Below are 27,957 nucleotides of genomic sequence, written 5' to 3' on the forward strand. Positions count from 1 at the left end.
TACAGGATTTATTAGGGTTCTGAAAAATAACTTTTTTTTTTTTTTTACTCTTTAGCTAGCCCAAAGATACCCACAGATCTGAGAAAAATATTCAATACGTTTAAGTATTTCCCAGTTTACTTTTCTTACCACTGTAGTGTTCTTCACGCTTCAGTTCAGAGTTGTGAAGGGCATCCCAAGTTCTCCTCCTACAGCTTACATATCTTCTCCTCGATTACAGAAGATCTACTATGCGCTCCTCCCCTCCCCCCCCGTTCATCTCTTCTCTCAAAGAGAAAAATCTTTATTCTTCTTAAACTTCCTGTTTTCTCTGCCAGGTGAGCCCTGACACCTGACCAACTTCATCAGATGCTCCTCAAATACTTTTGTTTGATGACCACTCCTGGGGATCAGAACGAGAAGACCAGTTTGACTGGGGCACTAACCATCTCCCTGAATATTCCACTAAAACAGTTACTCAAGAATTAATGATAATTTCTTGTCAGAATGGAGGAATTTCTCCCATCACCTGTGGTGGTTCAGAAGGAAAGCAAAACACAACAGATGTAACAGCCACATGATCTGAACACCTAACAAACAATCCACAACTGGACATAAACAACAAATCATACACAAATTATCATCAAAGCATTTGTGACCTACTTTTTACTGCAAAAGATGGATTCTTTTGCAGTCAATCAAGTGCTATTAAACACTGCCACCACTAAAATCAACATGCAGACTATCTGGATACAGTAGTTGAGACCAGGGGTCAAGAGGACTACAGGGGATCAATGTGCCCAACTGTAAGGTCCGTAGACCCTTTTAAGACCTTGCAAAGACTGCTTCCAGTCAGTAGAAAACTGTTACTCAACAGCAGAAACACTGCTTACAGACGTTAGAAGGACCTTAAGCTGTCCCCCCACAAACAGAAGACTCCCTGTCAAAGCGCTGGCTTTATACATTTTAACTGTAATGGTATTTGCATACAAGTAACTCAAACTGCAAAGTGTAGCAAGCAAAGAGAATAAGCTGTAGAGATAGAGAGCAACCAGGGGAAAAGGGAAACTATACCTGTGATAGTGTTACCAGGAGATTAATTTATTTTCAACTTCCTAATGCAGATACACCTTTTTTTTGTGCCAGTCACCGCAGTATTTGCTTCCAGAAGAGTCTGGTAACAGGATGTGGACATTTGTGAACTTAAGAAGGGGCTGATAATATGAAACAGCTTAGAAACTATAAATTTGTAATTCAAACAGCAGGGCACATCAGTTCAGCACGACAGTTAGAATTTGCCAGACGTTAATGGGTTGACTTGCAAAGAAACAAAAAACAACCCTCCATACACTACATGATCCTTAATAACCGCAGCAGCTACATCATTGTTTTATGCCTTAGAATCCTCAACCACAGGAAAGAAAAATAAACAACCCACTCCCCCAGCAGTATCTTCAGGAGCAAAGGGCCGACTTCTAGAAGGGCAGCTGTCATCCACAATTAGGACAAGAAAGTTAAGATAAATAACCATCCACTCACAAACAGCCACAGTGTTTACCTGCAGACTTCTCCTACCTCTTACAACACAGTATTCTCCCGAAGAAGTCATTGTGGAAGAGTAACACAGTTAAAGTCACTGTTACTGGTCAGAATTGTCCTGATATTCTGGCCATTTGCAAGCAAAGTGAACCAGCTAAATTCTGTAATACTATAATCAACATAATTGGGACTGTAAGCAAGCAGGTGAACATGAGTTGCTCTTCACTACAGGGTGCCTAGTGAGAACGGTCCCACACACTGGGTCTGGATCTGTGATTAATTTTCTTTCTGAATGGGGGAGCAAACAAAGTTATTGCATGATGCAGGCACCAGCCTTTCTTTTCAGAAGAGCCATTGTGTTCAGAGAAATCTTGACTCAAAGCATCTTGAAATCATGAGAATTCTTCTCTGTATTTTAGTAGGTTTTGAATCAGGCTCATAGGGAGCATATCAGAGAGGCATTTCAAAATCTGTTGTTCTAGTAAGGAATGACGTTCAGCTTATTTTCTCGAATGCCTCTGCTAAATCCTTATTGCCTACCTTTTTAATTTGTGTACATGGCACCATGCAGTGAGTAACATCACTAGCAATGTTGCTACCAACCCTCCCCCCCCCACCAGTATCAATAACATGATATAAGAAGTCAGAACTTTGTGTTAAAGATGATCTACACACAAAAATTTTACTCAATTCATTTGACAAAACCATTTTGTTAAAAAACAACTTAGTAGTGATTGGAATTTTACATAGAAAATTCAGAAATTACAAAAAATGGCATTATATAATAAATATAACCTGAATATATGCGAGGAGTTAAACAAATTTGGTAGTAAGGTCTACAGAATACCTATGCAGAAGAAAGATCATCTGTTCCTGAGTTAATTGTGTTTCTGTTGATTTCTTCTGAGATAACATGATTGCAGTGTAGAATATTCTTTTTCTACCTGAGCCTTTGTGCTAGGTACATCTCTTCTATCCATTTCATGACACTGATGTTACACATGCCTTCTCTTGACACAGTTAAGAGGCTCTCCAAATGCCTGAGAAAGAAAATATCTGAGGCCTAAAAGAAATAGTCCAAATGAAAAGCAGTGTACTGTGAGCAGCCTACAGGTAAAAAAAACCCAACACTTCCTATGGTGGCTAGCCAGGGATGCACATCTAGTAGCTGCACTGAATGCCAGGGCTGCCACATAAAAGCTTGTTGCCTTCTTAGCCAACTCATTCTGCAATAAATTATAATGCTCCCTTGTGAGAAGTATAACTTCACTCGACATACTATTACACATCAGTAAGTCTCAAAAATTTAGAGACCGATGGCAAGAGAGAGAGGGTGAGAGCAAGCAAAGGGAAAGACTGAGAGAGAGAGAAGGATGAGGAGGGGAGAGAGCAAGCGCGCAAGAGGGAGCATAAAGGGTGTGTGAGAGAGTGTGAGCAAAGGGCGCAAGTGAGCGTAAGCCTCTGCAAGTCCTTCCATTCCTATGGCATCCCTACCAGCTCTGCACTACGGAGCCTCTTGGACCCCGAGCCACAGCTGCACAAGTCAGATGGTGGCACATGGCAACAGTGACAGTCGGTCTGGGGCCCAAGCTGGGGCAAAAGCGTCTTCTCTGATTGACTGAAGCGGCCAGCCAGCGCCTGTCTCATCTGTCAAAGTCCCTCAGGACACCTTCCCTGTCTTTCTGCCAAGAGTCACTGCCAGATATCCAAGGTCTGTATTTAGATATTACATTTCAGAAGGAATTTCCTGCATATAGGTTAGGCTGTTCTATCAAAGTGCATCTTTCCTCTATACATATACCCATTTATGTGGATTATTCATTCACAAGGCTTTACAATATATCTGAAATGTTTCAAATCTGTATCTAATAAATATTACATGAAAATATTTTTTCAGTATTTATATATGAAACATATAAAAATATGATCATTGTAAGATTACTTCTTCGATTTCATCTTCTAAAGAACCAAGGGTCTTAACTCCTGGCTTGCTTGTAGTGTGTTGCAAACGGTGTCTGTTTAGGTTTCTTCCTTCACCAAAAAGCTCATTGTCTTCTTTCACTTTGACTTTACTGTTTTTATCGACAAGAAGAATATTACTAGAGTCCCAATCTATGTCAAAAGGTGTTGTATCATTATTTTTAGAAAGAAGGATGGTACTAGCACTGCTTCCAAAGAGTTGTTCCATTAAACTGGACTTCTTTTCTTTGTTACTATTGAAATCTGCATTTTCCTTAACATTTTCTTCTAAATTGTCACTTTTTTGAGTAAGCCAACTCGGTCTCCCCGATGTTTTTCCAAAGGAAGGTACATAACTACCAAATGCTAACTCACTACTTAAATCTACAGTCCTTAGATTTCGTTGCTTCTGACCTTGTGCTCTTGTGGCATCATCCTGGCTGTCATCTACAGGAAATCCATTAGTAACCTTCCCGGGAATCTCAAAGAATTGATTAGTTTTTTCTTTTTTCTCCAGGGAATCAGATTTTCTTGCTGTATTTGTGAGTGGTGCTTGGGAAGCAGGTTTCATGTTTGTGACATTTTGAGTTTCTCTATCAATTTCTTGCATTTTAGCAAGCAGGAACTCTCTTTTTCGCCGCTCTTCCAGCATTTCACTGCTTTCTCTCTCTACTTCAGGTTTGTGGATTTCTGTCTCCATCTTTGCTTTCTCTTCTTTATCCAATAAAAAGCTGCTTTCTTTTTTCATTTTGTCATATTCTTCCCTTTCCCACTCTGCAGGAAATGTTTAAACATTATTTAAAATGGTTTAGTTTTAAAATGCCTTTAAAATAATATTTTGAAAATAATGCAAGCAAAAGCCATTGAGTTTTTAATATGCTCTTCTATGCGTAACGTGGTTTTCCTACTGCAAAAATAAATTCTTCAGAAGTTACAACTAAATTCACACCAGGTTCTCTGCTAAGACATAAAAGTTTACTGTCATCTTCCAATGGGATTAGGACATTATCCACGTTTTAGAATTTTCAGAGGAATTTCATTTCTGCCAATTGCCTTCCCATTTCCTGGGTTTGAATGAAAATGAATACAACATCACTGATTTTAATAGTTCTGACTTGCACAGTACTTTATTTTTCTTTGTCAGCACCACTGACATTAGGATGGTTCTGGGATATATGTTTGGGGTTTTTTTCCATAAAGGGAACTACTCCTGTGAACCTATCAGACCACAAAGTCATAGGAGTCATTACCGGTTTCAAGTAGTGAATGACTGAAAATATACTGCAACTGCTGCATACAGAAAACACCCTTACACGAGTGTTCGGTGCACCACCACGTGAACTCAATGAGAGTGTCTGTGCAAATACTAAATGTCAGTTTGCACAGCTATAAAGGGACACCAAAGGTGCAAAACAGTAATAAACTTCTAGATAGAACCTGCAAATACTTATGTGTACAAGGAAAAGGAAGCTTCTCAAATATTTCTCTCTTCAAAATACTTTTCTATCAAGACAACAGACGTGTGTTTGGCCAAAAGTTGAATATAACTACTTGGCCCCTTCAACATACTGGCATTCCCCTTCGAACACTTTATTCAAACTTCTGACTGATGTTTTCACAAAGTTCCATGTTATCTATTGTACTTCAGGTCAAGCTGCAACAGTTCAGTTAATATATTTAATATATATATTTTTTCAATAGCGCATCATTATACCAAGTTAAGTAAGGAGCTACCTTTCTGTATGTAAGGTGGGGAAAATAACAGCTTATACTGTAAGATGGGTAAGGTGGTCAAATCATCTTACTCAAGAGACATAACAGAGCAGATTCTTGGCTTATGTAAGTTGTGCACTGATGCCAGTGGAGGTAGAAGATTTTACACAGAATTGACCTCTGAAAGCAGCTATAGATTTTTAGAATTCTTCCTTGTTGCCTAGAATAAGTGTTACTGTTCATTAACTATAATCACTGAAAGACTATTTTAACATGACAGGATACAGTCCATCTAAAATACTTTAGATTAAGAGACTTATGAATGTAAGTAATGAAGATGATGTGAAAACCAAATGAATAAAAAAGCAATATTAAAATATAACAATAGAACCTGTCATTTCTCAAATAGCCACACCAAATTATTCAGATAACCACAAGTGAAAAGAGAAACTACAATTTCAAATGATACAAGTGAAGTAGATTTGTACTGAAAAAATAGGCCATATTAAGGAAAGCAGATTTGTTCTACAACAGTAAAAATCTACTGCCGACCTCAATAACATCTAGCAAGTCAGAGATAACATCAGCATTTACCTGCTATGTCATCCTTGTTTTGTAGAGCAAAATCTCCTAGGCTTTAATACTTTCTCATGCACAGCATTTTTTACTGCTGCATACTTAATCAGAGCTGAGTAGAGGGCACAGATTATTCTATATCCTGTATTTCTTTCTGATTCTCTTTGCATAATATAACTGAAAATAATTTTCCACTGTAGTGATCTCTGCAAAATAATTTTGCTCTTCTAGCAAGAAACTAACAGCCTCACTTGATTAGTATTCTATGGTGTATTTTCCAGCCGTCAGCTGCCCGTTTCCTTACCATCATGTAGTTTTTGAACCCTCTCCTCTAAAGCCTGTATCTCCTGAAAACGTTTCAGTTTCTCTTCCTTTTCCCTGTCTTGGTCTTGTCTTAGGAGGTCTGCTTGCTCTTTCCATCCTTTGTCTTGAGTTTCTTTTTCCTGAAATAAATTAATACAAAACTGAAACTGATGGGGAAAAATAATCAATAAAACAAACAAACAAGCAAAATCATATGAACTTCTATGTCATTCTGAAATCACATTCTTACTGCTAAACATAAAAACGAGCAAGTCATCTAAACCAAACCAGCTTTGACAACCCAGGTGTTTGGCCCTAAAATCTTATCACCTCTAACATAGTTTTATGCGCCTGAAACAAAATGAATAGACAATCAACTCTATTCTGTATTACACATTTCTAGAAAGTTGCAGCTGCAATGTCGTAAAGCAAAATTATCACCATGTTAGGGTAGTTCTCTTTTGAAGTCAGACGTTGTCTTTTTCAGGGACTTTAATAGAAGGCCAGACACCACCACCTTATTCTTTTAACAAGCAAGCAATTAGTTACCCTTTATTTCTACAATCTGATCTTTTTACTCAAGTGAGTGGCTTGTAGATTCAATTTTGCAGCAGTACTTAAAGTTATGGAGTGTTTAGTTACAAACAGTAAAAGAGAAAGGTTTAATCTTGGCTGAAAAATTCAGCTAGTGAGCATACATACACATTTAAAAGGAAAGAACCTGCAGAAAAGATATTCATGTCAGCAGTAAAAATCACTAACACAGAAAAGTAGGGGCAATGAAGTGAAGAGAAAGCCAGCATAATCCAACATGTGGATGCTAACTTTGTAGCTTTTGCTTATTTTAGAGTAAAATAAGCTTCTAGATTAAAATACACTTCTAAGAGAAATAAGAGAAAGTTACTACTTAATGAACAAAGAAAATATGACTATTAGGCAAAACAACTTCCAAATATTTTCCCTTCCTGTACAAGATTATCATTATTCTATTAAAAAAAAAAAATAAACTTCATAAAGAGATGGCAGCCAAGTATTTAAAATGCTTGACTTAGAAAACTGATGAAAGCACAGGCTACCCAAATCTAATTTATGTTACTTAAGGCAATAGCCATACACAAACTAGAGAGGTTTATAAGATGACATATACTTGGACTCCATGAGCTGCACTTGTACCAGCTGTGCGGTTCTGTAACTCACACACCAAAGTATATGCTGAAAAATGCATACATTAAACTACATCCATACTTACAAAAGGATTTTGGAAGAGAGAACGTATGAATGAGACAGCCATGAAAAAGCTTCAGTCCTACCAGGAAGCCAGTCAAGACCATCATCAGAGCATTATTTCTGACAAATAGTCCTCGCCTTATGTAATCAAAATTTGTAAAATTTGTACCAGAATCTGTGTCATTCTGATTTGTAATACCTTACACATCTCTCTGATTTTAGCCTGAGGTCACAAAAGTATTAGCAATACTTCTAATGGCACTATTTTATAATAAAAAGGGAAATGGAAAAACAAAAACAAAAAAAAAATCAAACCATATTCACAAAGCTGGAAGAACGACAGAAATACCAGCATTATGACAATAAGAGGAAGTGTTAGATTTATGCATTGTGAAATAAATCTGGAAAGTAAAAGAAACCATAATTAAGACCAAAGCAAAAAGAGAGACAAGGCAGCCAGCACTGTTACAACAGATTGCTCAAATGAGCATTAGAAATAAAGAAAAGGGGAGAAAACCAAAATGAAGTCTTAAAAACTTCAAAGAAATGACAGTGGCAGAAAAAGAAACAGATTGAGCTAATAGTTATCAGTAAGACATAGAATATGATTAACTAAGTGTCACAAAAATGGAGTATGATATTTCTGGAAGGGTGGAGTTTCTCTTAAAGATCAAAATATTTTCTAAATTATATTTTCTACATATTTGTATTTGTATATTTACACATATTTTCTAAAATACAAGCTCTGCATTAAACATTTAGGCTGATAGGCAAGTTACCTGGAGCGAGTCTCAAATTTTTAATGGAACTCACTATTTTAGGAAGAATCCCTTCTTTCTTGTTTACTGTGTCACCACAGACAAGTTCTGATTCTGGAAGAAATTCTACTGGTGAGAAGTATCCACTGGTCTGTACACCTTTTGTGAGCTGCACTCCTTTTTTAATATTTTGGTTGTTGGCTGTATAGAAGACAAACTAATTAAATCACTTTTTCACTTGCAAATATCCCACTATATACTTATCTCTCATTTTTAATGATTTGCAGTAAACATAAAAGACTGTATCAGAGCCAATGGAAGTGGGAAGTATTGACAAATTTCACATAGTTGTTTTCAGTATCTGTAAAAAAAGCTAATTAAAAAAAATTGCATGCAAAACTTCTACTGAAAAAAATAAAAAACCCCCGAACACCTTAAAGCTACTTATAAAGTCATTACACTATACTGAATATTTGTTAAAAAACCTCCACAAAATATCTCACTCATCTTACTGCTTGTCACAGAAGCTACATGTAGAGAAGCAAACTCATAAAATTCACTTATTCGCATCTTTGAAACACATACACTTATCTCTATGGAATGACATTTTTAAAAATTGGAACCTAAAATGGAATAATAGTAGAGTATCTACAATAAAATGAGCAGCAGACAAACTGTTTGCAATGCTGGCATTAAATATTTAAAACAGTCCCATAAATTCCTGCTTCTTCTGACAAGTAGATTCTACTGATCCAGTGAAAATAGTCTAAGTGCATACACAGACACACATATATACACACATATTTATGTGGGTAGTATAAGGCTTGAGTCTGCCTTGTCACACCAGAAGAAACCACTGCACTACCACTTTTCAAAGATTATGGTCTGGGACATACGTATTCTTTGAGGAAAAAAAAGACTGCAGCTCATCTGACAGACAGTAAATTTGAATTAGTAAAAAATAAATAAAAAAAAAAAATCACCAAAATATTCATAGAAGTGAACTTATATATTTTTAAAGCCTCTGTAATTAATCGTCATGTAGACGTTATCTATGATCTATCAGAGAATTTACTAAATAATCTTTCCCTCCTCCTTCACCCAGGAACACCTGGTATAAAAGGAGTTAAGAACACTGTTTGATGAAGTTCTGGGTTTTGGTTCTGCTGTAGTTACAGAATATTCAAACAAACAGTGTGCCCTTCTTTGTAACCAGTGCTGTGTTGAAAGCAGTGGAAAAAGTAAACGTTCTTGAACAAGCAGTGGTAGGGTCAGCACTGAATGGCATGAATGATATAACCTAGCATAGTAACTTAAAAGTGTCGCTATTAATTTTTCTGCCTTTATTGCTTTGTATGTTACCTCTTTTTCTTTGTATAATATCCATGTCTTTTCTTGGTGATAGCTTCAACATACGATTAGCATATATATTTTTTGCTTCAAGTTCTCTTTCTTTTTCCTGTGAATGAAAGAGGTAGGTATAAAATGAGTTACTAATGTTTCATTTACTAGTTATTAGCAAAGCTGCAAATTAAATTTAAAATACATGTTGTAAATAGAAACAAAGTAAAGTAATCAATAGTTACATCCAATGTTTTAAGGAGAACAACCACATTTCTAACTTTGCTTATGCTATAAGAAAGCAGATAGAACTTTCCTCCAAAAAAACTCATTAGCAAAATATTCTGAACCCCCCCCAAAAAAGCATCTCTGCAGTGAAAATTGAACTAAATGCCAATGCTTCCATAAACTTGAATAAGACTTACAATGTATGTATAGATTGCACAACTGAATTTTCAGTATTGTAAAGAGTTAAACATTTCAGTGCTAGCAACGTTACTTGTCACAGGGCATGTCAGTACCATGGAGCAGAGGCCCACTGCATCATAGAGGTAGAGACATATTCTTCTTTCATGACATTTATTGAATAAAATACAGAAATGAACAGTGAGTTATCAGAAATCATCTGATAATGAAAATATTTTCAAAATATTAAACTCTCCACTAACAAATCAGGCTTAAAACACTTGCTCTAAACAAGTAAGTTTTTGAGTTACTAACGCTACTGCTACTTGCTTGATAGCTAGTAAGGTGGTAAACTGGTGCATCTCCATTATAAAAGTATGTTTGAGACTTGGGGTTTCAAGGAAATTCTCCTAGAAACTAAGTACTTTAGCTCAAGTCTTATTTCATTTTTTTTTTCTAAAGATAAACTGACTAGGTAGAACATAACAATATTTTCAGTCCTTGAATTTAGAATTTGGGCAACGACAGGGTAGGGGAATGCAAATAAACCTTTGCACAAATTTAGCAACACATGTGGATATCACAAATACATGACATTAATTTTTACACAAATGTACTGTAATGCAAGTACATTAGTAACATAAAGTACTGTATATATCTGCAGATTTAATTTTAAAAATCAAGCCTTCAAAACCTAATTTTCCAGTAGTACTTGTGGTTTAATCGCAATGCTTGGCTATGTACTTGATCTTGCTTTTCTTAACTAGTGCTAACAATAATGATTAACGTAGAGACATTCCTGTTATAAACACTGTAGGGTCAGAGCACAGAACATTTCAATTTAAAGCAGGAAAAGAACTCACATGTGGTATATAATTAAATACACATCAGAGAGTGCAGTCACTGGTAAACTATTCAAACCTGATTACAGATGCTTCCAAAGATAAAATGCCAGAACATGGTTAGCAACTTGTATTGCTTCACATTTTACCTTCAGCTTCTGATTTAGTTGATGAAGCTCTTCTTGGAGAACTCTGTTTTCTTCTTGAGCCTCATACATCTTTTTTTTCTTTGAATGTAACTCTCGTTGAAAACTGCTACCACTTAATTCAAGATTTTTTTCCAGATCCTTCAATTAAAACAAAATAATATTTTTTTAATAACTGAAGTACTTTTTTTACAGTCAAATTACTTAAGTAAAATTACAGTAAACCAGCATCTTGGATTCAGATATCAGCTCCATTGCTGTAACACTGCATACATTTAAACCCTTAATCCTAACTTTGAGGGGGCAGACAAAGCACCTGCAGATGCTGCAGCTCATCCTTCTGGAGTATTGAGAGGTGATTTGAGGACATAATGGGAACACACATTACTTTCTGCAAGGCTCTTGACACAGTGGACCTCCAGATCTCTTAAGACAAATCTCAAACTGATGGTTAAGAAACAGAATACCTCCCTGAAAGTGCAGGATTAGAAGGAAGAAGACAAGAAATAATTTTTAACCTTTCTACTACAAACAAATTTGTGACTGTGATTTCATTTACATACCCTCGCCTTGAAATAGCTGTTTCAAGTGAACCTGCGATGATGAGAGAAGGAAAAAAAGTAGAAGAAAATCCCTTACTTTTTAGACCATGATTCATTTTAACATTATCCGGTACTACAAATGCTGAAATACCTGATCATAAAACTACAGATGCCAGATGGTAACACTACAGGGTGAGGTGATTTGGGTAACTCAGCAGTTTATATCTTGGTATTTTGGGATTTATTTTATGGAAGCTTAGTTTCCAGCTTAATCCTTTGGATTTCCAGATCTATTATCTCTGTAATGTAATTTAGTTTTAATTACTAATATAGACACCAAACTTTAACACCATTTTAATGACCAACATAATTTCAACTAAAAATAGTATTGCATACAACTACCAACAGTTTAATAGTGTTAACACAATTATTTTTAAATAAGATGAGTTTTTTAGACACGTTTACAATGTACACATGTTTAGACATGTTTACAAAAATGTAAACATTTTTGCTGAACAAAATTAAAATATATTGCACAAAAGTCTTGAAATGGATACTCATAAAATGTTCTAAAGTTCATTTTGGTATTAAAAAAATTGCGGTCATTTCATTCAGCTCAGCTCTCAGATGTGCAGAATAGTGGACAATCAAACACTGCATGAATGCAGTCCACAACATAGAAAAAGAATTACCATATATATGTTTTTTAGAATTTTAGAATACAGTTCCCTAAATACCCAGAAAATTTTTAACAAATGCTTCCCCTCCAAGAGGATGAATTATACTGCATAAAGTTGTATTATAGCTGCATGCATTTCTGAAACGTTATTACTAGTTATAAAAACAGTTAAAAGCACAAGTCCACAGTATATATTCTGACAAAATATACTTAATTTGTAAACAGAAATTTGAATGCACAGCTACCAATTATGTAACTATATAATCACCTTGGAAATAATTTACTTGATGCTACTTTAGCATTAAAAAAAAAAAGAATTATTTTCTATTTGCACCACAACTGTGAAAAAATACAATTCGTGAAGCTCATTATGGTAAGAAATCTCTGTACCAGAAATTCTTACAAAAGAAAGTCATCTCACCTTAATTCTTTTTTCACTGTCCTCTAGCCTGCTCTCTGCATAGGCTAGTTTCTTTGCCAGGTCATCTCTTTCGGCAAGGTGCTTATCTGCAGACAGCTTTTTCAGTTTCTGCAAGACAGTTTTTGTTCTGTACAGTTCATCTTCCGAATCTTTCAGCCGTCTCTCAGTTGCACGTTCTCTCTCTTGAGATTTTCGTAGGCGCTCCCTTAATATTCTAATCTCATTGTTGTGCCGAGCAAGGAGCTGAGAGATTTCGTTTTCCGTATCTTCAAACTTATTCAAGGCTTTCTCCTGCCTGTGCTGAAGCCTCTTCAGTGCCCTGTTTTCCTTCTGCAGCTCATCTAGTTTGATGTGGAGTTCAGTCAGTTCATTTCGGAGCTCATTGATTTTCAGCAGCCTAGCAGAAAGAACTCTTTTTGTAACAAGATCTATATCTTTTGCAGGAGAATCCCTAGTGAGGCTCTGAGAACGGAAACCCCACTGCGTCCCTCTTTTGCCTGGTGCATATTTGGAACTCAATTTCTTTGTGGCTAAGAGAGGAAAAATAAAAAGCATGTTTACTATAAGACAATGCAATTTGTCTATTCAGACTTCCTTCTTGGAATAAAGCTCTGCCCGAAACAATTTTACAACACTTAGCAGAGATTGCAGCTTTCAAACCAGACAATAAAAGGCATGTATATGATAGACTTATGCTCCTTTCGATAGATAAAAAAATGGAGATTTACGTTTGTGATCTACTGTAAGAGGTAGTATTTGCAGCCATCAATATAGGACCATTGTAAAGTAATCATCTGCAAATTGTATCAGAAGTAACAGTCATATTTTGTTAATATTTGATGATGTTTATTAAAATGTTTTAGAAATACTATACTCTTATGCATACAATATTATCAAATGCTTTTAAAATGGCAACAATTAGCTGAGCGCTAGCTAGTTATGTATTATGCAAGATGTAATTCTCTCAGACAAATGCAGTAGTATTTTCAAATCCAGCTGCCATGCTTACAGACAAAACAGCAGATTTCAAATGCTCAATGCAAAAAGCCTCCAAAGCAAAATTATAAATCCCATGAAAATTCAGTTCTCCCCTGAATAATTTATTCTTGTATCACAAGTTATTTTCCACATAGTATTCTTATTTGATTACTAACTAGTATGCATCACTCACCTTCCTATTTGATATTATTATTTTATTATCATCCCCATAGATAAAAGCTAAACATTTTGTTTCTATCTTATTTGCTTCTCAAGCCACACTCAAAGAATGAAGCATATAATCCACCAAAAATATCTCTTAAAATAACTGCATATATAGAGAGTGGATAATTCATTAAGGTACATCAGTGTTCGGAAGCAACATACTGAGCAGCAGCTTATAATTCAGGCTTGAAAGCTGGGATACAGCAACAGTGCAGTTACCTATACATAGACAGTGAGTGTGTGTGACAGCAAATTCTTCCTCCCCTTTGGCGCTCACCATGTTTCTATTCTACAGAGAATATTTTACAGCAAAAATAACAGCTTTAAAATATTTTCTTATAATTTCCTCTAAACATTTTGCACAAATACTCATCCATTTTCTGCTTGATGCTCATTTTTTCCACAGCTTGGGCAAACAAAAGAAGGTGGGTTTTTTTCCCCTTTACAAAGAACATTTATGTCACATTCAAGTGTGAAAAGATTATCTAATACATGCACTGCAGGAATGATGCCACTCCTACCACCAACTAAGGGAATTCCCATAATTCCCATTAACCCTAGACTTCCAGCCCCTTCAAGAATTTCTCCACATTTAGGGCAGAACAGAAAATTCCAATACCAAGTTTGCACTTTTGACCATATAGTTAAATTGGGGAATAGTGTCTTTCAAGAACAACATGACATTCACAAAACCTTCATGTAATAATTATGTTCAATTCTGGCTATGTAATCAAAGAACTAGTCATTCATTTGCCCCTTCCAAATTAAATAGCACAGTGGAACAGCAGTTTTTGTTTCCCAGAAAGCTAACCCATGACTGCTATGGAGAAGATGCCACTTCTGAACACAGAGAAGCTCAGCAAAACACCAGTTGCACCAGGACACCAACGCTGTCAAGGATCTGAAAAGATACATTCCCTGGCCAACTTCAATATTTACGGTTAGATCTTCTGGCACACTCTAGATCATAATGTTGACCAAATGATTCACCAAATTATGAATGAAATAGAGCACTTGCTTGAGAAAGGCAGGATATGCTCTGACTTCACCAGAAAATGTGTGCAATTATTTAGAACAAGCTGTCAAAGTGTGGCAGACAGGCTTCACATTCCTAGTTCAGGCCAGGATCTGTATAACCATTCTCTCCCTTTTTGTAAGGATGTTCACTTCCCCACAATCTCAACCAAGAAAGCAACTTATGTAGATGAGGTGTGTGTGAGGGAGCTCAAATTGGAGCTACTTCATCTCAAATTGGAGATATTTTACCTTCAAGGAAGGATGAGGAAAAACTTTATTTCGAATTTCCACATGCACCTAACTTTCACCAAACGCATTTTCTCTCTCTTGCCACATTAGCGGTCTTTCATTTGCTTGTTTTTTGAAAGTACCCAGTATTACACTGTAAAGCTTAGTCAACTAGACTTCCATGAGAGAATTACCTTTAGGGGTATTTTGTTAGAGAAATTTTAACAACTGTCTCTCTCTTACTGACTGCATAGTAAGGACTTGCCTTGAGTCCTTGGCCTCGAGTCTTTTTGTCAAAGACAAAAAGAGAGCATCAGCATGAATCAACAAAAGGCTAGTATAAAAGCCATGTTCACTTGTTCAGAAAAATATGAATAATTCTGAAAATCACCAAAAATCCTCCTTATGCAGGAACAGGTTAATTTCAGTTTTCAACAGAACAGTTACAGTCTACCTGCCATCTGTAGCATAATTCACATGAACTGTATTTGTAGATTCTCTTAACAGTAGTTTCCCACTTTTATTTCAGCTTTCAAAGATAATTAACTCTTTAGAGCAGTTACAAAGCAGCAATTTCTGCTATCTACCTACCTTGGTAGTGCACAAGGCTGTTTGAAGTTTGTGTTTTGTGATCTCTTTTTTCTTGGTTTGTAGATGGATAGCTTAGTGTTGGTGACTGGCCAGATGAATGAGATGCATTATCTTCATCTGAATAATAGGAGTCACTATTTTTATCCCCATCTGATTTCCTGTCGTGTTCAGAATCTGGGCTCCTTACTCTTTCTCCCATTTTTCAGATTTAACTGCTTTCCAGATTTTTCTCAAAGACTGTTCATTTTGACACAAAGGACCTTTCAGTTGTCACAATGGCAGCAGCTGGATTATTTCCTTGGATTTATCATCTTCATCTCCAAAGCATGAGATCTTTGCAGTTCAGTTCAGCAAGCAATAGTTATAATTCAGAATGCATTTTTTTCCTGTAACAATTTAGAGAGAGGAAAAAAATGAGAATGTTTTTGCTGTTAAGAAAGAAAGGTAAAAAAACATGTAAAATTATTCAGGATTCCTATAACCTTATGCTATGTGCTGTGCTACATTAGCCTTATTATTTATATTAAATATGACAGACATCACTCTAGGAATGCTACTAGTATTACACTCAGTCATTTGAGGCACTTCATCCCCAAAACAGAAATGAGAAAATTAACACAGCTAAATCTAGAATAAGAAATTACTCCTAGGTTAGAGAGAGGGGAAAAGAAGCATTTGGAAAACAAAACAAAAGACAAGTGAAAGCTTGATGCTATTCAGGAAAATAATTAAAATATATTTTAAAACTTTTTAACCAAATAAATTAACAACTTATTCATGTGACTAGAATTGAGATATTTGTAGAACGTGACTAAATCTTCCATATCTCAATTTCTGACACTCCAGTAATGTTAAATAATGGGCTTGAAAATCAGTTGTCCCATTTGTCTGGAGGACATTCTGTCCCTAACCGCTAATGAGATTGTACCTATGTATCACAGTCTTGGCCCCAGAAAGTACTCTCATACCTTACAACATCTCGTGTTTCATGCCTTCAGGAACTGGCAGGAGCACACACATTTGTGTCATGTACTTTATAGGAAAATGCAAATATAGTCTTTTGGGTTTTTTATATCTGATAAGAGAGATCACACTGCTGGTATATGGTAAACATTATATCTGCAGCAGGTATAAAACAAGAAGGGCTGCTCCTGAAGCCTGTCTTCTGATGTAAACTGAAAAATCCCCTAATCTCAAGGTAAAATCACCTTATTTTGCGTTTTTGGAGACAATTCCTGAGACTATATAATGGAGCAAATATATCCAAAATTTTCCTCACTTTCTCAGTCAAAATAATTTTCTCATCAGTTTAGGAAGTATTTTACTGACTACAGTCAGCCTCCCATGTCTTTTGTCTCTCTCACCACTCTTCACAGCTCTCAAGCTTATTTCACCATCTATCTCCCTTCAATCCAACTTCAGGACATCAAGCCTCTAATGGGTGAATAAATAGGACTTGCATCAGAGCCCATCAGTTCCGCCTGTTGAATGACATAAGCTCCTAGCCCATTTCTAAATAGTAAAGCAAACTACACACAAAAAAATCGAGCAGCTTGCAATCAAAACTCTTCTACACTGCAGGGCATACAACATACCTGTATAGGAACTGTAAATTTTCCACTGTATTATTTACCAATAAAATAAACTTAGCATGCTTCTCGGCCTTCTATTCCACTGTCTATACATGCAGAATTGCATAGCCAAGGAGAACAGAAGTGTCAGCTGCCAAGACAGGTTTCATTACAAATTCAAGCTTTCTGGCCCGATTCACTGTTAGCACAACTCTGTCTCCAGTGTCTGGAATCCATTTGCCCTCATAATCTCTACAGAAAGAATTAGAGGAATAAATATCCCAACAGATTTCTTAACTGGGAAGCTGCTCGGAAATTAATACTGAATTATTTGGAAGAGGGTGTTTTTCTTTACTTAGGAAGTAACCTTCCAAAATACTGTTTTTTAAGCACCTAAATATTTTCAAAGTGGTCCAAATAAATTACATGCCTAAGACTTATGTCAGAGAGGATTCTGATGTAAACTAAAATTGCACTGCAAAGCCCAGAAAGAAGATAAGCTATGCTTGAGATCACTTGTCCTAGAGATTGCTAAACACATGCTGGAAGGTATGAGTTATTGTGAACATTCAAATGATCAGTAATGACTGTTCTTTTTTCTTCTGAAATAATGCAGTTATTAAAGACATTTCAAAAGTATATACCTAACCATAATTGTATTATCTTGTTTGTCTTTAAGTGTAATGAAGACCCTCAGATATGTTCATGAGTACAAAACTAAGTTCATGTAAGAATATTAGAACACATCAGGGTGCATCCCTACTCCCAAACAGCTCCACTCCTAAGTCCTGGCCTCACAAACATGTGTGCAGAATGTATGTTATTTTGCTCCTTGAAGAGCAAACCAAGCCCAAACTGAAACACAGGCAGAATTTTGGGGACAACCTATTCTCTAGAGGGTGCACAGGCAAGACTGCATCAGTTCTGTCTCCACAGGACAGAAACTCAGGGAATGCAAAAAATACAAAATAAAATATAAATAAATTAAAATACTAAAATAATATAAAATATAAAAATAGTACTCTGGAGGTCTGTAACACAGACCTCATATTATTACAGTCATCCTGACTGAAAAAAAACACTAAAAACAGTAGTTGCGTTTGTAACCCACACAAAGCGTCGTGTTGTCATTGAAGTCAAAGGCTTCATTTCCAGCTAACAACATGGGCCACAAAACTTGTCAGACTTTGTCTGAACTCATCTCAGGTGCCTGGAGCTTTGCTGTAGCTTATTTAGCTGCAACAAAATTAGTTAACAACCAGGGAACTTATCTAATTTGTTTTAGCTTTCTGCTTAGCTTTGTACAATTGTCTAGCACCGTTACATTTTTGTTTATAAATAACAGACAGCAATAACAAGTAGTTATTCTGTGCAGAGTGAACTCTCTACAACCCTTGCAAAAATGCAGCATAGAGTAGTACAGGCATGGGGTGACTGCAGGGGCCTGAAAGCACAACCACAGGACAATACGGGGGCCCTAAGCTGTAACAGCTCACCTGTGCTCAATTACTGGTCATCAACGGGATGCAGTCTTGGGAGCTGGGTAAAACCAGTTTTATAGGCAACATATAAAACAAAGAACAAATACTCAACATATGTAAAACACACCACATGTAGCAAATTCAGATGTAATGTGGAATTATTAATCAATGTATAGAATAGAATAAAACAAATCAAATCCCCTTGAGGTAGACATCGGACTTCTCCATCCTTCCGCATCACCCACCAAGTGCACCCAGGTCCTTGAGCAAAAGCAATCCCACGGATGGGTTTGCCTTTGCCCAAAGCAGGAGTAACCCAGACTGTCTTCCCCAGCATGTTTTTTATGTGCAGTACAAGGACTTTATCCCCTTCTACAGTACATAAAAGTTTTGACTGGGCAGGGCCAGCTCAATCAGCAGATCCCCTAATACCGACTAACCAGGTGGCTGTTCCTAAATGTGTATCCCAATGTTTGAGTGTCCCAGCACCCATTGCTCTCAGTGTAGTCTTTAACAGTCCATTGCACTGTTTGATCTTCCCGGAGGCTGGTGCATGACAAGGGGTGTGATATACCCACTCAATGCCATGCTCTTTGGCCCAGGTGTCTATGAGGTTGTTTCAGAAATGAGTCCTGTTGCCTGACTCAGTTCTCTCTGGGGTGCCATGTCCCCATAGGACTTGCTTTTCAAGGCCCAAGATAGTGTTTCAGGCAGTGGCATGGGACACGGGATATGTGCCCCAGCCATCCAGTGGTTGCTTCCACCACCGTGAGCACATGGTACTTGCCTTGGCGGGTTTGTGGGAGTGTGATGCAATCGACCTGCCAGGCCTCCCCATAGTTATATTTCAGCCATCGCCTTCCATACCACAGAGGCTTTAACTGCTTGGATTGCTTGATTGCAGCGCATGTTTCACATTCATGAATAACCTATGCAAGTGTCCATGGTCAACTCCACCCCTTGATCACGAGCCCATCTATATGTTGCATCTCTTCCTTGATGGCCTGAGGTGTCATGGGCCCACTGAGCTATAAATAATTGACCCTTATGTTGCCAGTCCAGATCCACCTGAGCCACTTCAATCTTAGCAGCCTGATCCACCTGCTGGTTGTTTTGATGTTCTTCATTGGCCTGACCCTTGGGAACGTGAGCATCTACATGACGTACTTTTACAAAGAGGTTCTCTACCCGGGCAGCAATATCTTGCCACAACATGGCAGCCCAGATGAGTTTACCTCTGCGCTGCCAGTTGCCCTGCTTCCATTGCTGTAACCACCCCCACAGGGCATTTGCCACCATCCATGAGTCAGCATAAAGTACTGGCCACTTTTCTCATTCATTCAGCAATATCCAAAGCCAACTGGATGGCTTTCACCTCTGCAAACTGACTCAATTCACCTTCTCCTTCCACAGTTTCTGCGACTTGTCGTATAGGACTCCATACAGCAGCTTTCCACCTCCAATGCTTTCCTACAATACGACAGGACCCACCAGTGAACAGGGCATATTGCTTCTCATCTTCTGGTAGTTTATTATACAGCGGGGCCTCCTCAGCACGCGGCGTCTCCTCCTCTGGTGATATTCTGAAATCTTTGCCTTCTGGCCAGTCCATAATTAATTCCAAGATTCCTGGGCGACTGGGGTTTCCTATTTGAAAATATAGAAGTGGGTTGTGTGATCAGTGCAACCCACTTACTCCGTGTAGCATCAGTTGCATGATGTGTAGAGGGGACCCTCCCTTTGAACATCCAGCCCAGCACCGCCAGCTGGGGTGCCAGGAGGAGCTGTGCTTCAGTACCAACCACTTCCGAAGCAGCTCGAACCCCTTCATATGCTGCCAATATCTCTTTTTCAGTTGGAACATAGCGGGCCTCAGATCCTCTGTATCCCCGACTCCAAAACCCTAAGGGTCGACCTTGAGTCTCCCCTGGTCCTTTCTGCCAGAGACTCCAGGTAGGGCCATTCTCCCCGGCTGCGGTGTAGAGCACGTTCTTTACATCTTGCCCTGCCCAGACTGGCCCAAGGGCTACTGCATGAACCATCTCCCGTTTAATTTGTTCAAAGGCTTGTTGTTGCTCAGGGCCCCATTTGACATCGTTCTTCTTCTGGGTCACTTGACAGAGAGGGCTTACGATCAGACTGTAATTTGGAATAGGCATTCTCCAAAAACCCACAATGCCTAAGAAAGCTGCTGTTTCCTTTTTACTAGCTGGTGGAGACATGGCTGTTATTTTGTTAATCACATCCACTGGGATCTGACGACGTCCATCTTGCCATTTTATTCCTAAAAACTGGACATGCTGTGCAGGTCCCTTGACCTTACTTTGTTTTATGGCAAAACCGGCTTTCAGGAGGATTTGCACTATTTTCTTCCCTTTCTCAAAAACTTCTTCTGCTGTATTGCCCCACACAATGATGTCATCAATATATTGCAGATGTTCTGGAGCTGCACCCTGTTCCAGTGCAGTCTGCATCACCCCACAGCAAATGGTCGGGCTGTGTTTCCACCCCTGGGGCAGTCAATTCCAGGGCTACTGGATGCCCCTCCAAGTGAAAGAAAACTGTGGCCTGCACTCTGCTACCAAAGGGATTGAGAAAAACGCATTAGTGATATCAGTTGTGGCATACCACTTGGCTGCCTTTGACTTCAGTTCATATTGAAGTTCTAGCATGTCCGGCATGGCAGCACTCAGCGGCGGCATGACTTCATTCAGGCCATGATAGTCTACTGTTAGTCTCCACTCTCCATTAGACTTTTGCACTGGCCATATGGGACTGTTAAAAGGTGAATGATTCTTACTGATCACTCCTTGGGTCTCCAGTCGACGAATCAGTTTATGGATGGGAATCAGAGAGTCTCGGTTAGTGCAGTATTGCCGTCGGTGCACTGTTGTGGTAGCAATCAGGACCTGTTGTTCTTCGACCCTCAACAACCCCACAACAGAAGGGTCCTCCAAGAGACCGGGCAAGGTAGACAGCTGTTTAATTTCCTCCATTTCCAAGGCAGCTATACCAAAAGCCCACCAGTATCCTTTTGGGTCCTTGAAATACCCTCTCCTGAGGTAGTCTATGCCAAGGATGCACGGAGCCTCTGGGCCAGTCACAATGGGGTGCTTTTGCCATTCCTTCCCAGTTAGGCTCACTTCGGCCTCCAATATAGTAGGCTGTTGGGATCCCCCTGACACTCCAGAAATACAGATGGATTCTGTCTCTGTATAGCTTGATGGCATTAGGGTACACTGTGCACCGGTGTCCACTAGAGCCTTATACTCCTGGGGGTCTGATTGTGCCATCAAATACACACAGTCCAGTAAACCCAGTTGCCCCTTTCCTCCACGTGGCTGGAGGCAGGGCCCCTCTAGTCCTGGTCATAGTATTTGTTACTCACTTCTTGTACATACAAATCAGAAGTCCCTTTATTAAAATCAGGAGTAAGATCAGCCCTTCTACTCTATCTGGGGAACTGCTCCCTGGAAACTGGAGCATCAATTTTCCTGAAACAACCCCCTTTTGTGATTGTTTTTTCCTTGCAACTCACGTACCTGTGCCTCTAGGGTCGAGGTAGATTTTCCATCCCACTTCCTCATGTCCTCTCTGTGGTCATGCAGATAAAACCACAGGGTGGCCCGTGGTGTGTACCCACTATATCCTATTTCTTGAGCAGAGGAACGCTTACTCCTAATAGCTGAGATACTGGTCCGTACAGGTAGGGGGTAAGACATATCCTTTTTAAGTTGCTGGACCTCCTGGGACAGTTTCTCCACAGCTGAGACAGAGGCCCACAGGGAGGAGGAGAGACTTTCTTTGTACTGCCAGAGTTGGCCAGCCAATTCATCTACTGTTTGTCCTTCTCTGTCTTTCCAGGTCATTACTACTAATGAGTTGGCATACGACACTGGTGTGCTCCGTACAAACTTCCACCACATGGGTCGTGTGCACCGGACTTCATCCGGATCTTTGGATAACTGCTTGTTGTTCAGGTGATCATAAATCACCTCCAGTATGGATAATTCCCTCACCTACTGGATACCTCTTTCCATGGTAGTCCACTTGCCCGGGTGACATATAACTTCTTCCTTGAAGGGATACCTTTCCTTCACACCTGACAGGAGTTGCCTCCAGAGGCTGAGGACTTGTGCCCCTTTTCCAATCGCTTTGTCAATGCTCCCTTCCCTAGAAAGGGATCTCAGCTGCTTGGCTTCCCTAGCCTCCAATTCCAGGCTACTGGCCCCATTATCCCAGCATCAGAGCAGCCAGGTGACAATGTGCTCGCCTGGATGACAGCTGAAATCTTTTCGCATGTCTCACAGCTCACTCAGGGACAGGGATCGGGTGGTTACTGCCTCGTTTATGAGTTCTGCCTCTTCCTCCTCCTGGTCTCGTGATGGCCCTGCTTCAGAGTAGTTTGCCTCATCCACTTCTTCCCTTAGTAGGGGAAGAGTTTATTGCCTTACTAAACGAGCTGACTTTTGCTTCCAACATTCCTTCTTGTGTACAGGGGCGACTGATACTGGCACAGGTTGGTTCTCTGGTTCAGCTGCAGTGCCTGTTGCGGGGGTTGGAGTAGCCGCAGTGCCTGTCTCGAGAGCTGGAGTAGCCGCAGTGCCTGTCGCTTTGTCGTCAGATCCAGAGACCTGCTCTTTCCCTTGAGGGCACTGGATAGTGTTGAACAGGGCTCGGTAGGCATGGGCCAGGCCCCAGCACATTGCAGTGATTTGTGTCTCTGGAATTGGCAGGGTGACAGCATACATTTCCAAATATTTTACTAGTTTTTCAGGACTCTGCATTTGTTCAGGGGTGATGTTACAAAACATTGGAGGTGCCCACTGTCCTAGGTACTTGCCCATACTATTCCACACACCCTGCCACTCATAACTACCCAGCCTCGGGGCAGATCTCTAGGTGGTATTCTTAAATAGTTGTTTAGTTGTTTAACCTTAAACAAGACCTGAAACACATTCAGGAGACATAGCAATAGGAACATGCTAGTTTGAACACCCCGAGGATATTAAAAATTCTCAAGAGCTGTTGTAACTAGCCTGGAGGAGAAGGGGAAGGTGAAGGAGTGGGGGAAAGTGTCCCCCTTTGTCTCCCGCATAGATTGGGTCTCCGAGGAGAAAAGGTAAAGAGTATCATTATTAATAGTTTCTGAGAGATGGTTCCCGAAGTATGGAGATGATGGCAATGCTGAGTACAAATGCCAGATTAGTCTCTTGACCAGTAAATGTATCATAACGTAAGCCAGTGTTACACAGTACAGCAAAATGATAACCTTCATCCAGCCCCCAGAGGTGATAAACAGCACAACAGGGAACACAGACAGCAAGCAAGGTGTTACATAACACAACTCTGAGAGCAAATAAATCAACATTGCAACCAGCGACTAATAGTGAATGGTTATAACAAATTCGTTTTAACACACTCTGGTCAGATCTGTCATTATCTCAACCCTTCGAGCCCCGTGTTGGGTGCCAAAAAGACGGTTGTGGTTTAACCCGGCAGGCAGCTAAACACCGCACAGCCATTAGCTCACTCCCCCCTCAGTGGGATGGGGGAGAGAATCAGAAAAAAAAGGTAAAACTTGCAGGTTGAGATAAAGACAATTTAATAGGACAGAAAAGAAAGGGAAAATAATAATAATAATGATAAAATAATACACAAAACAAGTGATGCACAATGCAATTGCTCACCATCCGCTGACCAATGCCCAGACAGTTGCCGAGCGGCAGACTACCAGCCAGCTTTTCCCCTAGTTTATATGCTGAGCATGATGTCATATGGTATGGAATAGCCCTTTGGTCAGTTGGGGTCAGCTGTCCCAGCTGTGTCCCCTCCCAACTTCTTGTGCACCCCCAGCCTACTCGCTGGTGGGGTGGTGTGAGAAGCAGGAAGAGGCCTTGACTCTGTGTAAGCATAGCTCAGCAGTAACTAAAACATCAGTGTGTTATCAACATTATTCTCATCCTAAATCCAAAACACAGCACCTTACCAGCTACTAGAAAGAATATGAACTCTATCCCAGCCGAAACCAGGACAACAGAATAAAGAGCAAGGTGCACAGTGTGTTAACAAGCATATAGAAATTATCCCAAATGGACCCAAGGCAAGGAGGAAGAAAATATCACCATCCTCCTCCTGCCAGGGAAGGATTTGGGATGCCGATGACTTGCTGTAAAGACTTTCCCCTCCCAGCTGAAGCAAGTCAAGTCCCAGAGGGAGAGTGGGTGGGTAAAGATAACACCAGAGCAAGGGTTTGGTACTAGAGTTTGTGCCTATATCACTGTAACCGTATATAACTTGAACTGTATTAGTATCTGGACTAATACTAAGTCTTTGATTAGGCCATTAAGATTTTAATTAGACTAACAATCAATAATTGGCTTTGCATCTAGGATGTGTTCCCTGTTTTGCTCATGACAACATGCTGAATAAAACAAACTGGTGGAAATTCAAGCAATCTAGTCTGGTACTTGGATGCAAGTCTGTCTCAGGGCCACAGGGCCACATGTGGCATCCAGAGGACTCCTGGAGTGGGCACATCAGTGTTAGAGGCACCGCCACATGTAGAGGTGTTAATCTAGCCCTGTGTGGAGGCAGGGATTACTCTACGGGACAAATACCTTCAACAGTGTAGATATAGCCCAGATACAGCCAAAATTTGTCTGCCTTCAGGGCACAGAAGGACAGAAAGAAATCATCATGCACAGACTTTTTCTTGAGAAGAAAACAAGTATGAATGAAAACAAATGGGACTGCATTTAGGGAAAACATAAATGCCTACAGTTCAATCATCAAGATGTCTAATTATATATATAAAACAAGAACACTCACTTTCACTTACTGACTTAAAGCTGATCAGTTATTTTATAGTCCCACAAGTGTTCACTGAAGAGGCAATAATCTTTCTGAAGAATGCTTTTCATAACTCAGTGTATTTAAAACAGACAAATTGTAAGAACTGGAGGATTAGAATTATCCATCACTTCTGCACTGGATATTCACCACTTTTGAGAATGTTTTGCTAAGTATCATTTTGACATACAGCAACATAAATGAACAGTAATTTTGGATGCATTCTGGAAGTACTTTGAAAAGCAGTGGACTGAAAACAAGTTGAAAAAGGTGAACCAATCAAAGCTCCCTTGAGGAATCACCAAAAACATTTTCTGAATCTTCAAATGGTTTTCAGTTTTATAAATTGGTAATATTATCATATTTCCCATACAAAACAAGAAACCTTAGTCTGTCAAGTCTTGCCAAACTCAGTTTTCCACCAGTTTATAATGTAATTTGACTAACATAAAGAATGCACAGTTTATCTTGAGAACGAATGAATCACTAGGATATTTGAGTTTTACTTCAGTTAGCCTAAGGACCATCTAATTAAGAAATGCTTTGGTTCGTTGACTTTTCAATTGTTACCAACTAGTTTGAGTTGATTATAAAGTAAGTTCAACTCGTGTGAGTAAGATCCACAAAGATATCTATTTTCCCCTGGTACATTTAATAAGTTTGTGAGCAGTGAAACATTGTGGGTTAGCAGTGGGTCAACTACGCTCCACCACCACCAAAACCCCAACCCCCTACCCCCAAAAGCACCACGCATGCTTTTAGAAGCCTAATGCATCAAGATCAGATCAGTATAGAATGGCTGAAGTAAATCTGGGACTTGTACAGATTTTAGAAACAGTTTTGTTTCCAGAATTTCATACTCCTTCACTTCAGCAACTTCTACTATTGCTATTATTTACATATTTTGTATTGAAAACATGCTCATTATTACAAAAAACAGTCAAGCTCCAGGTCACTGCAAAGGACATGACAGACAAAATAGAGAACACAAACCAATGGAATGGTCTGGCAATGGTGCCAGAATACTGTCTCTCTATCACTCCTAAGTAAATCACAGAAACAGAAATTGAACTACTGGATTACAGGTATTAAGCAATAGAGGGAAAGGAAAATGACTCAGTAATTCTTCTGTCCCAGTACTCCCAGAGCTTAGTTCTGTAATGCAAGACTCATAGAACTTTTTAAGTCCTTTTCAATCTTAATAACCTTCTAAGACCAGAAAAAGTTAGATGCTTTTACTGGTCACCATGTGTGTACTCTTCCTGAGTACAAATGCTGACCTCTAACGGTTCCCTCAGTTTTTCCACCTATTCTAGGGACAGAGCCAGCTTCAGACAAGTACAAAAGCATCAATCCACATTATTAAAGTGCTGAATTTAACAGCAAAGAATAACTTCAAAAAAATTTGTCTCCCTCCTCTTCCTCCACCCATCTTTTTCACATTTAAATACTGTAGTTTTTCCAGAAAAGAGAGGAGCAAAAGAATTAACTTGTATCACATCAAAACATATTCACTGATGAGGCTTTAGTGAGGAGCAAATATGTTATTAGGGAAGCTTTCTGCAGCTGCTAACTTAACTGTACGCACTTCTTCTAGGTTTACCAACTTTCTGGGAATTAAAATGCTATATGGTTTTAAAAGCCAATGTTAAATTTATCTGACTCTGTGACAGTAATACTTAGCGCTACTTTCACCAGCAGATCTCAAAATAAAAAAGTTGCACTAAGTCCCAGGTCAGAGATAAGGAAACAGTAGTCCAAACAGGTAATACGCAGGCCAGTCCTACAACCAGGAAAAGAGATTATCTTTCTAAATGCTCTAACAAGGAGGCTGATGCCATCGTTCATATTTCCACCTATACCTCCGGTGTGTGTAGACTTACCTAGTTCAACTTAGCCATTCCTGAAAGCAGCTCTCCAGTTCCCAAAGTGTAAGCAAAGCAATTTTCCTTCACTGGGGAGAAGTTTTTAAAGAACATATCGAACATTACTTTTAATTAACACTTTTTAAAACAACTAACGGCTACACATGAGAGTACATTTTTAAGTGCAATCATTTAACCCTACAATAACTGACTTCTGAGGAAAGGGACTGAACATTCGCGGCCCCGCGTACACCGCTTTTCGGAAGGCCTACTGCCTGAAACCCGCCGGTGCCCTGGACGAAGCCTCTCCTCCCCGCCCGAAGTCCACCGCTGGGAGCCCCGGGGCCCAGCCGCTGTCCCCACTGCCTGCCCCGGGACCGAGCCGGTCAGCCCGGCCCACACGGCACGTCGAGACGTAAGATCCGCAGCTGCGGATCCGAGCACGCCCCCCGGAGGCTAAGCCTAGGCCTAGGCCTAGGCCCGGGCCCGCTCCCAACCCCTACAGCCCCCAGGAACAGCCCCCCTCGGCTCCTCCCTCCGCCCCGCGATTCCCCCGTCGCCCCTGCCGGCCCGGCCCGGCCCCGCGGCGCCCCCCGAGCGGCCCCGCCGCCGGCGGTACCTGCCCGCCCGCCCGGCGGACGCGCCGGCGGTTGCCACGCTACGCTTAAAGGGGCCGCCGCGGCGCGCGGGGGCTATTGACAGCGGCTGCCCGAGCAACG

At 39.6% G+C, this 27,957-nt stretch overlaps 1 protein-coding gene across 3 annotated transcripts; it reads right to left on the reverse strand.

The window, feature by feature from the left end:
* Positions 1-274: 274 nt before the first annotated feature.
* LCA5 (lebercilin LCA5) lies at positions 275-27,957 on the reverse strand. 3 transcript variants are annotated; one of them, XM_072855337.1, is made up of 11 exons: positions 27,858-27,957; positions 27,257-27,327; positions 18,537-18,579; positions 15,470-15,855; positions 12,431-12,960; positions 10,792-10,929; positions 9,417-9,513; positions 8,110-8,255; positions 6,071-6,209; positions 3,461-4,251; positions 275-382 (listed from the first exon to the last, which is right to left on the reverse strand). In XM_072855337.1, exons 4-11 carry the CDS (start codon positions 15,666-15,668, stop codon positions 356-358), a joined length of 2,067 nt encoding a protein of 688 aa, XP_072711438.1. In that variant the 5' UTR covers positions 15,669-15,855; positions 18,537-18,579; positions 27,257-27,327; positions 27,858-27,957; the 3' UTR covers positions 275-355. The 3 variants fall into 3 exon arrangements, with proteins under 3 accessions (XP_072711438.1, XP_072711437.1, XP_072711439.1); XM_072855336.1 differs by lacking the exon at positions 18,537-18,579; XM_072855338.1 differs by lacking the exons at positions 275-382; positions 18,537-18,579 and having other exon boundaries at positions 2,163-4,251.

This window comes from Ciconia boyciana, chromosome 3 (genome assembly GCF_034638445.1).
Source record: "Ciconia boyciana chromosome 3, ASM3463844v1, whole genome shotgun sequence".
NCBI lineage: Eukaryota > Metazoa > Chordata > Aves > Ciconiiformes > Ciconiidae > Ciconia > Ciconia boyciana.

Excerpts from the sequence above, each read along its gene's own strand:
- LCA5 (XM_072855336.1), bottom strand. The coding sequence starts at position 15,668 with ATGGGAGAAAGAGTAAGGAGCCCAGATTCTGAACACGACAGGAAATCA. Across the intron at positions 8,256-9,416 it reads TATTATACAAAGAAAAAGAG|CCAACAACCAAAATATTAAA; the intron begins GTAACATACAAA and ends TCTTCTATACAG. Across the intron at positions 4,252-6,070 it reads GGTTCAAAAACTACATGATG|AGTGGGAAAGGGAAGAATAT; the intron begins GTAAGGAAACGG and ends CATTTCCTGCAG.